The sequence below is a fragment of the Mustela lutreola genome, chromosome 14 (assembly GCF_030435805.1).
Source record: "Mustela lutreola isolate mMusLut2 chromosome 14, mMusLut2.pri, whole genome shotgun sequence".
Lineage (NCBI taxonomy): Eukaryota > Metazoa > Chordata > Mammalia > Carnivora > Mustelidae > Mustela > Mustela lutreola.
The window spans coordinates 44,012,114-44,024,185 of record NC_081303.1 but is presented as its reverse complement, the minus strand read 5'-3'; the positions used below and the strand labels follow the sequence as shown (position 1 = coordinate 44,024,185).

The window sequence follows — 12,072 nt, the reverse complement described above, 5'->3', positions numbered from 1 at the left end:
ATTTACATTACAGTTCACTTTCAGTGTTGTAAAATCTGTGAGTTTTGATTAATGTGTAATGACATGTATCTACCATTATGGTATTTTACAGAATACATTCAAAACCCCCCAAATCCTTTATGCTTTGCCTAGTCATCCCTTCTTTCCTTGGCCCAACCTCTGGAAACCACTGATCTTTTTATAGTCTCAACAATTTTGCTTTTGTGAGGGATTTTGAAAATGTTTTTGCCTATCATGCTTAAATTTATATTTATGATTGGTTAGGAAAATTGGCCATTATTTCATGTTGATCTTATTATTTCTTTGAGGCATTTCCTGTTTTTGTCTTGTGTACTGTTTGATAGGTAAAGACTTTTTTCCATACCAATGAATTATTTATTAAATATTGATATTTTCCAATTTAACATCTATCTTTTAATTCTGTTTATGATATTCTTCATTCAGGAGTTTAACATTTTTTTTTTTCTAGTCAAAGTAGGCTTTTTAAAATAGTTTCTGTTTTGGGTATTTTTGCCAAACATCTGAACTCATGGAAGAAATCAGGAGTTAGCATTTTAAACATATATCTGATACAGGTCAGCTTTGTTACAATTATATTCTTGCTAGGATACAGGGAAAATCAAGTTAACTGAATTATACTGATTATTTTCTTGAATGTTTGTTAAGAATTTATCAGTGAAGCCACTTGGGCCTGGAAGTTTTTTAAGTAGGAAAATTTTAATTATGAATTCAATTTCTCTAATAGATAAATGGCCGTGAGGGTTTTTTGTGTTTTTTTTTGGCATTAGTTTTGGTAATTTTTAATCTCTAAAGAATTATCCTTTTTCATCTAATTGTAAAATATATTTGTACAAAGTTGTTCGTGGAATTTTTTTTTATCATCTTTTTTATTTCTGTAAGATCTGTGGTAGTTATCCCCTGTTTTCATTCAGTGTTTGTAATTTATATATTCTCTCTTGTTTTTCTTTCTTTCTTTCTTTTTTCTTTTTTTTTTAAAGATTTTATTTATTTGACAGATGATCACAAGTACGCAGAGAGGCAGGCAGAGAGACAGAGGGGGAAGCCCGTTCCCCGCTTAGCAGAGAGCCCGATGTGGGGCCTGATCCCAGGACCCTGGCTTTAACCCACTGAGCCACCCAGGCACCCCTCTCTCTTGTTTTTCTTGATCATTCTAGCTAGGGGTTTACCAGTTTCATTGATATTTTCAGAGAAGCAACTTAGGATGTTGTTAATTTCCCTATTTTTGTTTATTTTCTGTTTCATTGATATCCTCTCTCTATTGTTTTTTCCTTCTGCTTATTTTGAATTTAATTTCTTATAGCTTTTTAATGTGGAAATTGTGCTTAATTTTAGAGTGTTGAATTTTAAACCTTTCTTTTTTTCCTAATATAATCATAAATATATAAATTTACCTTTAAGTAATGTTTTAGCTATGTCTCACAAACTTGGACATGTTTTCATATTATGTAGTAGCAAATATTTTCTAATTTTCTTCTGATGTCTTTCTTGATCCACAGTTTATTTTAGAGATGTGGTACTTAATTTCTAAATATTTGGGATTCTTTCTAATATATTGTTATTCATTTTTAAATTTTTTTTTAAAGTTTTTTTTTTTAAATTTATTTATTTATCAGAGAGAGAGGGAGAGAGAGCGAGCACAGGCGGACAGAATGGCAGGCAGAGGCAGAGGGAGAAGCAGGCTCCATGCCGAGCAAGAAGCTCGATGTGGGACTTCATCCCAGGACGCTGGGATCATGACCTGAGCCGAAGGCAGTTGCTTAACCAACTGAGCCACCCAGGAGTCCCTTGTTATTCATTTTTTTAAAGCAGTGCCTTTAATGACCATTGCTTTTGTAAACCCCAGCTACAGTGATTTTTTTGGAAGATTTTATTTATTCATTTGAGACAGAGGGATACAGAGAGAGCAGGAGCAGGAGGAGAGGCAGAGAGAGAAGCAGACTCCACGTTGAGCCAGGAGCCCTACTCGGAACTCGATCCCAGGACCTGGAGATCATGACCTGAGGGGAAGGCAGACGCTCAACCATCTGATCCACTCAGAGCTCCTCCCAGTTACATTTATTTAGGACAGGGACATCAAACTTCATTTTGCGATTGCTTCTGTATAGCAGTTTTCTCTCTCTCTCTCTGTTTTTAAAAAAGATTTATTTATTTATTTTAGAGAGAGAGATTGAGTATCTGAGTGGGGGGGAGAGGGACAGAGAGAAGATCAAGCAGACTCCCTGCTGTATGCAGAGCCCAATGTGGGGTTCCATCCCATGATGCACAAAGTCATGACCTGAGCTGAGTCAGAGTCATATGCCTCGTGCCCCTGAACCACCCAGGTGCCTCTGTATAGCGGTTATAATGACTTTCAAATAAAATCCCACTCCATCTTTGACTAAGAACTCTGAAACAACCTTGTTAATTTCTGTCCAATTCTGTGTGCCTCATATACATCAAGGCATCTGTGTTGTAGCCAGTGGCCCTTGAGCTTGGGAGCCAGAAATTTTAACTTCTAGACTGAATTCTGTAACTTAGGCTGGAGTGTCTTATATAAGGAAAAAAAGTTGTATCATTCTCTCAGGTTTGTAGTGAAGCCAAAATCGATAGCAGTAAAAGGACCTATCACAATGCCTGGCACATTATGTACCCTCAATAATGGCCAGGTGTGTTGAATAACTGTTCAGTGCTGCTTTTCAAACAGTGCTTGAACATGAAAGGTGAGGGGATTTCTTGCCAGATCTACTACTAGTATTATTTGTGGTTGTAATCTGTCTTAGACCCAACAGATGCCACCCAGACCACTTCCCTTGCCAGTTTTGCTTCCAGTCCCTAATGCAGTTACACAGCTGCTGCCTAAACCTAGATGCTGACTGAGTAGACTAGAATGCAGACTGTGCTGATTTTTTTTTTTTTTAAAGATTTTATTTATTTGAGAGAGAGAGCATGCGCATGTGCAGGAGCAGGGGGAGGAGCAAAGGGAGAGGAAGAAGCAGACTCCCTGCTGAGCAGGGTCCTGGGATTGAGCCCCACGGGGTGGGGCTCTCTGGTCATCTGGAAGCCTGCTTCTCCCTCTCCCTCTGCCTGTCACTCCCACTGCTTATGTACTCCCTCCCTGTCAAATAAATAAATAAAATCTTAAAAAAAAAAGAAAAGAAAAGGTTTTTAAAAATAGCCCATGATATGGTCTATATTTGGTGAATATTCAGTGCTTGAACAGAGTTTATATTCTGCACTTATTGGGTCTATTGTATAAATGCCTCTTAGATAATGTTATCTATAGTTTTTCACATCTTTCATATCTTTACTGATTTTGGGGGTCTATTTCTTTCAGTTTCTGGGAGAGAGGAGTATTAACATCTTCAACTGTAATAATGGACTTATTGATTTTCCCCTCTAGTTCAGCTCATTTTAGCTTTATGTATTTTGAAGCTCTGTTATGAGATTCATACACATTTTTTATTTTATCTGCTTTGTGAGCCAATTCTTCTACCAAATAGAATTTCTTTCTTTGTCTCTGGTAATGCTTTTTAAGTTTACTTTGTATAAGGGACAGAACTTCTCTGCCTTTCCCATGATTAGTGTTTGTATGAAATTCTTTTTCCATACTTTTTTTCTTAAAATATCTATATTTAATACCTATATATTTGAGTTTTCCTTTTCTATCCTGATAGTTGTTGTCTTTAATTAGAATGTTTGGTACTTTTACATTCAGTGTAATTATTGATTAGGTTTAAATCTGTCATCTTGCTGTTTGTTTCCGTTGTACTGTAAGGATTTAAACATTTTTTTTGTTTTCTTTTTTCTTTCTTCCTACATTTTTCTATATTAATTTTTTTGAAGCATCTTATACCTCTCTTCTATTGGCTTTGTTTTTAGTGGCTCTAAAATTTAGTGGCGCTACATTAGGCATTATTAAATTATCAATCTACTATAAATTAAAAGCATTTCACTATAAGAACCTTCCAACAGTAAATTGCATTTATTCCCTCTTATCCTTTGTGCTATTACTATCATACATTTTATTTCTACATAGGTTATAATTCCCACAGTAAATTGTTATTATTGTTGTTTACATAATTTTTTTTGAAGATATTTATTTTTCAGAGTGGGGGAGAGAGAGCGAGCATGAGCAGGGGGAGCAACAGGCAGAAGGAGAAGCAGGCCTGATGTGGGACTTGATCCAAGGGCCCCGGGATCATGACCTGAGCCAAAGGCAGATAGATGCTTAACCAACTGAGCCACTCAGGCATCCCATCATTTACACAATTTTTAAAGAAATTAGAAAACATAAAAAATAATCTTTCATATTTACTTATATTTTTATTATCTCTGGCACTCTTCCTTTACATAGATTTGAACTTGTATCTCGTATTTTTTTCTTTTAGCCTGAAAAACTGAATATTCACTGTAGGTCAGGTCTGCTAGTGAAAATATTTCTGAGCTATTTATCTGAAAATATCATTAGTTTGAAGGATAATTTTTTTGGAAATAGACTTCTATTTTGATAGTTTTTTTTCTTTCAGCATTTTAACGATTTTGTTCCATTGTCTTCTAGCTTGCAAAGTTTTGGATGCAATCTCAGCAGAAATTTTTAGTGATTTTCCCTCTATATGGTAATATATCTTTTTTCTTTCTGGCTTTTAAGATTTTTTGTTTTTATTTTGGTTTTCAGAAATTTGATTATCATGTGCCTAGATTTAGTTTCTTTACATTTATTTTGCCTAGGGCTTTGTTGAGCTCCAAGGATGTGTGTGTGTGAGAGTATGTATTCAGATTCAGAAAATTGTTCTTTTTTTTTTCAAGATTTTATTAATTTATTTGACAGAGAGAGAGAGAGTCATAGCAAGAGAGAACACAAGCAAGGGGAGCTCCAGAGGGAAAGGGCTCTCCCCTGAGCAGGGACCCTGACTCAGGGCTCCATCCCAGGACCCTGGGATCATGACCTGAGCCGAAGGTGGACACTTAACTGACTGAGCCACTGAGGTGCCCAACATTATGTTTATTAACTTTTTCTGATCATCCTCCCCTTCACTCTTTTCCCCTTAGGATTACAATTCATGTATGTTAGATTGTTTCCCTAATCACAAAACTCTGTTTTATATTTCTCAGTATTTTCTCTTTCTGTGCTTCACTTTGTATAATTTTAATTCTGTATTCAGAATCTTTTATTCTGTACTATCCAGTCTGTTGTTAAGCCTATACAGTGAACTTTTTATTTCAAATAATGTTTTTCAGTTCTAGATTATCCATTTTTTTCTTTTTTGTAGTTTCTATTTTTCCACTGAGATTCTTCATTATTTACTCATTCTGTCTTCCTTTAAGTCCTATGCCTATTTTTAATAACATACTTGTTTCTTGTTGGTGCTATGTCAAATTAACACAAACATTGTGGCTTGAAACATCACAAATTTATTATCTTATAGTTCTGGAAGTCTGATATGGGTCTCACTGAGCTAAAATCACAGTGTCAACAAGGCCTCGTTTCTTTTTCGTGGCTCTAGCAGATAATGTTTTCTTGCTTTTTTCAGCTTTAGAGGCTGCCTGCATTCCTTGGTTTGTGGTCCCCTTTCATCTTCAAAAGTGGCAGTGATAAACTTCTCCCATTTATCACTCTGACACTGATGGTTCCCTCTTCCACATCTAAGAATCCTGTGATTGCACTGGAGTCACCTGGGTAATGCAGGATGCTCCCCTATCATAAGGTTCACTGATTAGCACCCTTATTTCACCTTTGCGATGTTACCCAACATATTGATGGGTTCTAGGGATTAGGACATAAATATCTTTAGAGGGTCATCTCCTCCCTCCTATATAACTCTTTTAAAATTGTTACCTTTTCATATCTGGTTTATTTTGGAGTTTGTTTCTATATACTATCCTCTCCCCACCTAGTTATGAGCTACATTTTATTGCATCTGTGCATGTGGGATAGCTTTAGATTATATAGTAAATATTGTGGAGATCGTATTATTGGCAGTTTAAAATTTGCCAGTTAATGCAGTTGGTCATATTATAGGAGAGAAACTATGAGCTTAGAGGACCCAAATCGTGTACAGTGTGCAGTAGCATGCCTTCCCTTTGCTCCTGGAGGGAGATCTCTGTGTTCCTAGGCTATAAATTAATGTGCCCTTTGCTTTGGTTGGAGACAGCTTCTGTCTTCTGAGGCTGTTTGCTTTAATCATATTAGTATCATATTAATAGTTTAAAATTGTTTTAGTGATTATATGTCTTATTAATCAAACATCCTAGAAAAAATGGTCTGGAACAAAACCTATTCCATGCCTCTGCTCTCAAGAAGTGAAGAAGGTTGAAGGACCCCTAAAATTATCTCCCAACAGTGTAACCTTTCTATGGTAGTCTCAGTTGAATTCCTTGGGTGTTCAGTGTCGTTTTATCTGTATGCTATATCTCTCAGTATTATGTGACATCCAGAATCTCCATTTAGCTCTTTCTTGCCAGGTTCTGTAGAGTGTCACTTTGGGCATGTGCAAACTAGTGTTTGGCTAAAGGCTTAATGTGACCCTTATGTATATTTCTGGAGCTCCTTGCATTTGGTATCCTAGCACCCCCCCCCCCCCCATTTTGCTGCATCCCTCAACTTTATTCTCTTCTTTCTCTGCTCAACAAAACATATTCTTCACTTATGTGCTCTAGTCTCATAAGTGCCTCCAGAGAGAAAGACAGGGAGAAGTTCATGCAGTGTTCATTTGTGTGTTTTCCTTTACTTAGGGACCACAGTCCTGCTTTGCCTATTGTTCAACATCTAAAACCATTTGTTTCAAATTTTTTTTTTAATTTAAAAAAAATTTTTTTAAGGATTTTATTTATTTATTTGACAGAGAGAGATCACAGTAGGAGAGAAGAAGGGAAGAGATCACAGAGAGAGGAAGGGAAGCAGGCCCCCTGCGAGCAGAGAGCCCGATGTGGGACTAGATCCCAGGACCCTGAGATCATGACCTGAGCTGAAGGCAGCGGCTTAACCCACTGAGCCACCCAGGCGCCCCTCAAATGTTTTTTTTTACAGTTTTATTTTACATTGCTTATGGAGGGCTGGCTAGTTTGCACTCATTACTGCCTCATGGCCCAAAGTGGAAGACTTGGTATCACGTTAATTGAAATATTTATGCGTGTATGATATTATGGTATCCAGACTATTTAAGGCATAGATCTTATTTTTTTCTACTGTTTTTTATTCTTTAGACTATTATATGAGTAGGTACTCAATAAATATGTCATGTTCCACAGAACAGACAGTAGAAATATGAGACTGAAGTACAGAGTTTATACTGAAGTGGAAAAATGCTGTCCCTTTAAGTCGTCCTGATAATGATGAGAATGCGGATGGTATATGACAGATTGGTTTATAGTTATGTACTTCTGTGTAAGCATATGCCTGAAGTTGGTAGCATAAAGCTTTTTATTAACTGTTGTTGAGTTCTTTGAAAGAAAAAGTAATCACTAGGGAAATTAGTAAAAATTAGACTTCTATGTTTGGACTACTTTTTACTGTAACTCAACATAGTGCCTTTGTATTATATTTAATATATTTCTATATAATTTAAATTTATATAGTAATTCATGGGTCATAAAGGAAGTTTACACACATCACTTTTAAGTTACTTTTAAATTTCTCAGCAACTCTTTGTGTTAGGTTCAATAGCTATTTCCATTTTACTGATGTGGAAATGAAGGCTCATTGAAGTGTTCGTACTTAAGGTTCCAAAGCTATGACGTGGCAGACCTGGGACTGAAAACTGGGTCTCTGAATAAAGCTTAGTGCTCTTTCTGCTTACCATATATGTGGGTCTCAAGTTAGATTTATTTATTTATTTATTTGAGTGTGTGCAGTTTATATCCATTTGAGATACTTTGATTTCTACATGGGATCATGAAATTGAAAATTTAAATTCTAATCTGATGAGATTGCACAAGTGGTAAAGTTGTTAACTTTCTCTGTGTGATTGCTAAGTATTTGAAACTATGCTGAGTGGTTTTTGTTAATAGTCAACTCTTCAGTAAAGGCATACAAAATATTTTTCTTGTGTGTTATTTCAGTCCATAAATTATTTATTTTAAATAATCATTTTGATAAATTAGTTTTAAACGATTGTGTAAAAACTTGTCAAGGATTGTATAGACACATTCTCATATTAGACTTGTACTATAGATATTAGTATTCTGACATTAGAATCTACTTTAAATCATGTTAATGGTAGAAAAATGCTTTAATGATTATTTACCTTATTAATATGTATCAATAAGGGTAGCACCATTGTAATCACCTTATATACTTATTTGGGTAATATGTTCTTAGTTGGAATGAGTTGGAAATGTTGACTGGAATATATTCTTGAGTTGTATTGGTTACTGTATCTCAGAGTATTTCAGAAATACTACTACTTTAGTGGGAGGGCTTTTTGGCACAACATGTTATTTTCCACCAGCCAGTGATGTTTGTACTTGATTTGAGAAGAGGCTAGCTCTATCAACACATAGGATAATGATTTACTTGCCTAATTCTTTTTCTTTGTAGCCTTGAGAAATTCCAGAAAACAAAGTCTCCTTGTTAGAGAGAAAATACAGTCTTTATATGAAAAGCTTTGAATGCTTTTTTTTTTTTTTAATCAGAATACAGAAAGCTCTTTATCTTTTGATCCATTGGATTTACTTATCAACATAGGTATCAGCTTTGGCTTTCACTCCTTCCCTTAGAATTAATTGTAGGGCAGATCTTTGGGGCAGGCTAAGTAGCTGGTTTCTTTGGAAATTGTAACATCAGGTGGATGTGAAAAATGCTTACCTATTTGGCAAACGTGCTTTATAAATATAGTCTTTTCTTCAGCTCATCCTTCGTAATGTTGTTTTGCTTGACTTGGAATCTAAAATAACTTATTTTTAGTTCTCCTTGAACCAACACTGGTTATACAACCTTGCATAAATCATTTCCCCTTTCTTGGCTTAAATTCCTTTGGTTAAACAAAAGGTATAGACTAACCATCCTAAAACTCATTGAAGTTAAACCATTTTATCATTTTAAGTGTATTTGTGTTTTGGTTCTTCATCTAGGTTATCAACTCACCAAAGGCAAGGATTTTATCTTTTGGGAGTTTGCACAATATATAGCGTGACACATTGGCTATAGTAATACAGTAATAGAAATTTGTTCACAACCTAAATTTCCAAACCTCGGCTTTTCAAGAACCAGTTTTCTGGTTCTTGTATGTCTGTGTTCTATGTATTGTCCTGCTAATTGTTCTCTTTTTTCCATTCCTCGGACTTTTCAAATCATTCAGATAAAAATGAAAAACTTTCCAGGGATCTATGATGGTCCTATATAATCTGGTTCAAATCCCCTCTTTTTATGTTTATAACCTCTACCATTCCTTTACTCTTCGTCCCTCAACTAGAGCCAGACTGGCCTCCTTTCTGTACTAGGAACACGTCAAAAATACTCTTTTAAGCCTGTGCACTGCCTCTAATGTTCGCTCTGCCTCTAATGCTCTTCCCTAAGATACCTGCACAACTAATTACTCTCTTGAACTTTTTGCTTATTAGTGAGACCCACGTTGACCAACCTAATGAAACTTCCACACTTTTCTCTCTGGCATTCATGATTAAGTTATATGCCCAAACCTGAATCAAACACAAGTTCAATTGAATGGAGCTATTTAACAGTATCTTAGCACATTATACATTATAATTTAGAAGTAAAGGTCTGATTTCCTAGAAATTGGTAGAAGTATTTGTAGACTCAATTATGTTCTGTTAGATTGGACTCCACTCCTGGAGTTGGGAGTAATGTAACTTCCTTGGTACCACATAGTTCCCCAATGGAAATCAGGGGCTTTGGAAAAAATATCATAGACTCTGATGAAACAACTATGTATGGTTTCATACATGATGGTTAATCTATCTATCTATCTATCTATATATGATAGTTAATCATGGATATATGAGAACATACATAGTTCCTTTATATGCTCTTCCAGTTATAAAGTTGGATTTGATTTATGATATTGCCATATTGGGATGTGTGTGTACATGTACTTACATGTATACATATATATGTATATATTAATATTCTTTGAATTGCTTATATAAAATAAAATTTATTTATATCATTTTCAGATAAAGGTCTGATTTCTCAGAAATTTGTGGAAGCATGTTGAACATAACTTGGTTATGTTCTATTAGAATGAATTCATGTGGGAGCCCCTGGCTAGCTTAGTTGGTAGGGCATGTGATTCCTGATCTCGGGGTTGTGAATTTGAGCTCCACATTTGTGTAGAGATTACTTAAAAATAAGATCTTAAAAAAAAGAATGAATTCATATGCTTCCTGTCCATCTGTATATCTTCTTTGGTGTAAATTCTATTCAAATCATTTGTCTATGGAGTTTTTATATAATGCACAGACACACACACGCACAGAGGATACAACTTCTTTGTTGGATTTCCAAGTTTTTTCTCCGAGTCGTGTCTTGTTTTTCCCTTAATTTAATTTAATAATTTCTTTTACAGAGATGAATTCTTCATTTTAGTAAAGTTCAATTTATTATTTTTCATTTTTATTTAGTTCAAGATACCTAGTTTGCCTTTTGATTTCTTTTTTGACTCATGGGTTATTTAAAAAAGTATTACTTCAGTTCCAGATACTTAAGGGATTTTCTAATGATCTTTCCATTATATTTTAATAATATACTTCCAGAGAATAGACAATGTATGACTTGAATCCTTGAAAATTTATTGAGATTTGCTTTATGACCCAGAATATTGTCCCTTCTCTAAATATCATGGGTGCATTTCCTTTCTCCAGCTTTGGGTAGTTTCCTCGTATGTGTCCACTGATGAGGACTCCATTGAAGACTTGGGCAGGATGGGGGAGTTGGGGGTGGGTGGTGACCTGCTACAGATGTTCAGAGCTCTATTTCTGTGCAGCTTTCTCTTCTCCAGTACTCTTTCTGTGCACTTTAGCTGCCTTGGCCTCTCAGCCTCCAAAATCCATCTCCTCATCTCAGGAGACCACTAGCTCCTGCCTGGGTTTTCTCTTCTTTTGCAACATGCTGGGAAGTCTCCAGACAGTGAGCTGGCAACAGTTGTAAGGCTTACCTTATTTGTTTTCTCTCTGTCCAGGATCATTGTCCTGCTCTGACTGATGTCTGAGAATTGTTTTGTATTTTCTTCCAGATTTTTAATTGTTAAAGATGGAAGTAAATCCAGTCCTTGTTACTTTCTCTTGGCTAGAAGCAGGTGTCCTGTTTATAGATTGTAAAAGTGCTGCTTTAACTTAGTAACTTATATAACATAGTAACTTACATAAATAGGACAAATAATTTTTGGAAATAGGTTACCACAATAGTTCTGAAGATCTTCTGTCATCTTTCTGCCAAAGAGTGACATTGTACTAGCATTTCCCATTTTGTGTGTTTCTTAGCTTCACAATCCAACTTCTATAAAAGAGAGCCTGGTCCAGATTAGGTCATGTGTTTGGCTTATTCATTTCTGGCCTGGGGTCAGCTTAACCAACTATGGATGTGGCTACTGGGTCCCCACCCTGGGTATGGGAACTGTTGTGACCTGGACTGTCGCTCCCTTTGTAGATTTAATGTTGTTATTTTTGGTTTTGAAAGGCAAAGGTTTATAAGCCCAAATGAGAAAAATAGCATTTAAACTCAGCATTTAAAAAAATTCAGCATTGTTTCAAAATAATTTGTAATGAAATCCCCTTCAATTGTAATTATATTAGATACTCTTTTTTCCTGTTATGTAACAGTGAGTACTCATTCTTGCTAGTTCATCTTGGATCAGAGAAAAGAGAAAATGTAAGAAACAGGCATCAAAGAAATTAGTATAAAAGCAATTGAAAGGGAATGTAAGTGGAGAAGATAAATTATAAGGAAGTAATCAGATCCTGCTGGAAGAGAATGAGCTGGGTTAGGTACTCTTCAAGTTAGTATCCATATTTCATTTCTTTCCTTCTAATGCCATTTCAGCAGAATACTGGGAATTGTGCCATTAGAGCTAAGTAATGCTTTATTTCTTCAAAGACTAGGTGATTGCAAAACTCAGC

The 12,072-nt window shown here is 35.5% G+C and overlaps 1 protein-coding gene across 5 annotated transcripts in view; it reads left to right on the top strand.

The window, feature by feature from the left end:
• DENND1B (DENN domain containing 1B) overlaps positions 1–12,072 on the top strand; it is a 277,522-nt gene that overhangs the window by 31,594 nt on the left and 233,856 nt on the right. The window contains exon 2 of one of the 5 annotated variants that reach the window (XM_059147014.1): positions 4,559–4,616. The exons of the other annotated variants lie outside the window; for them this stretch is intronic. Within the exon in view, the coding sequence (XP_059002997.1) occupies positions 4,559–4,616 (58 nt within the window). The remainder of the gene's footprint in view (positions 1–4,558; positions 4,617–12,072) is intronic. 5 annotated transcript variants of the gene reach the window in all.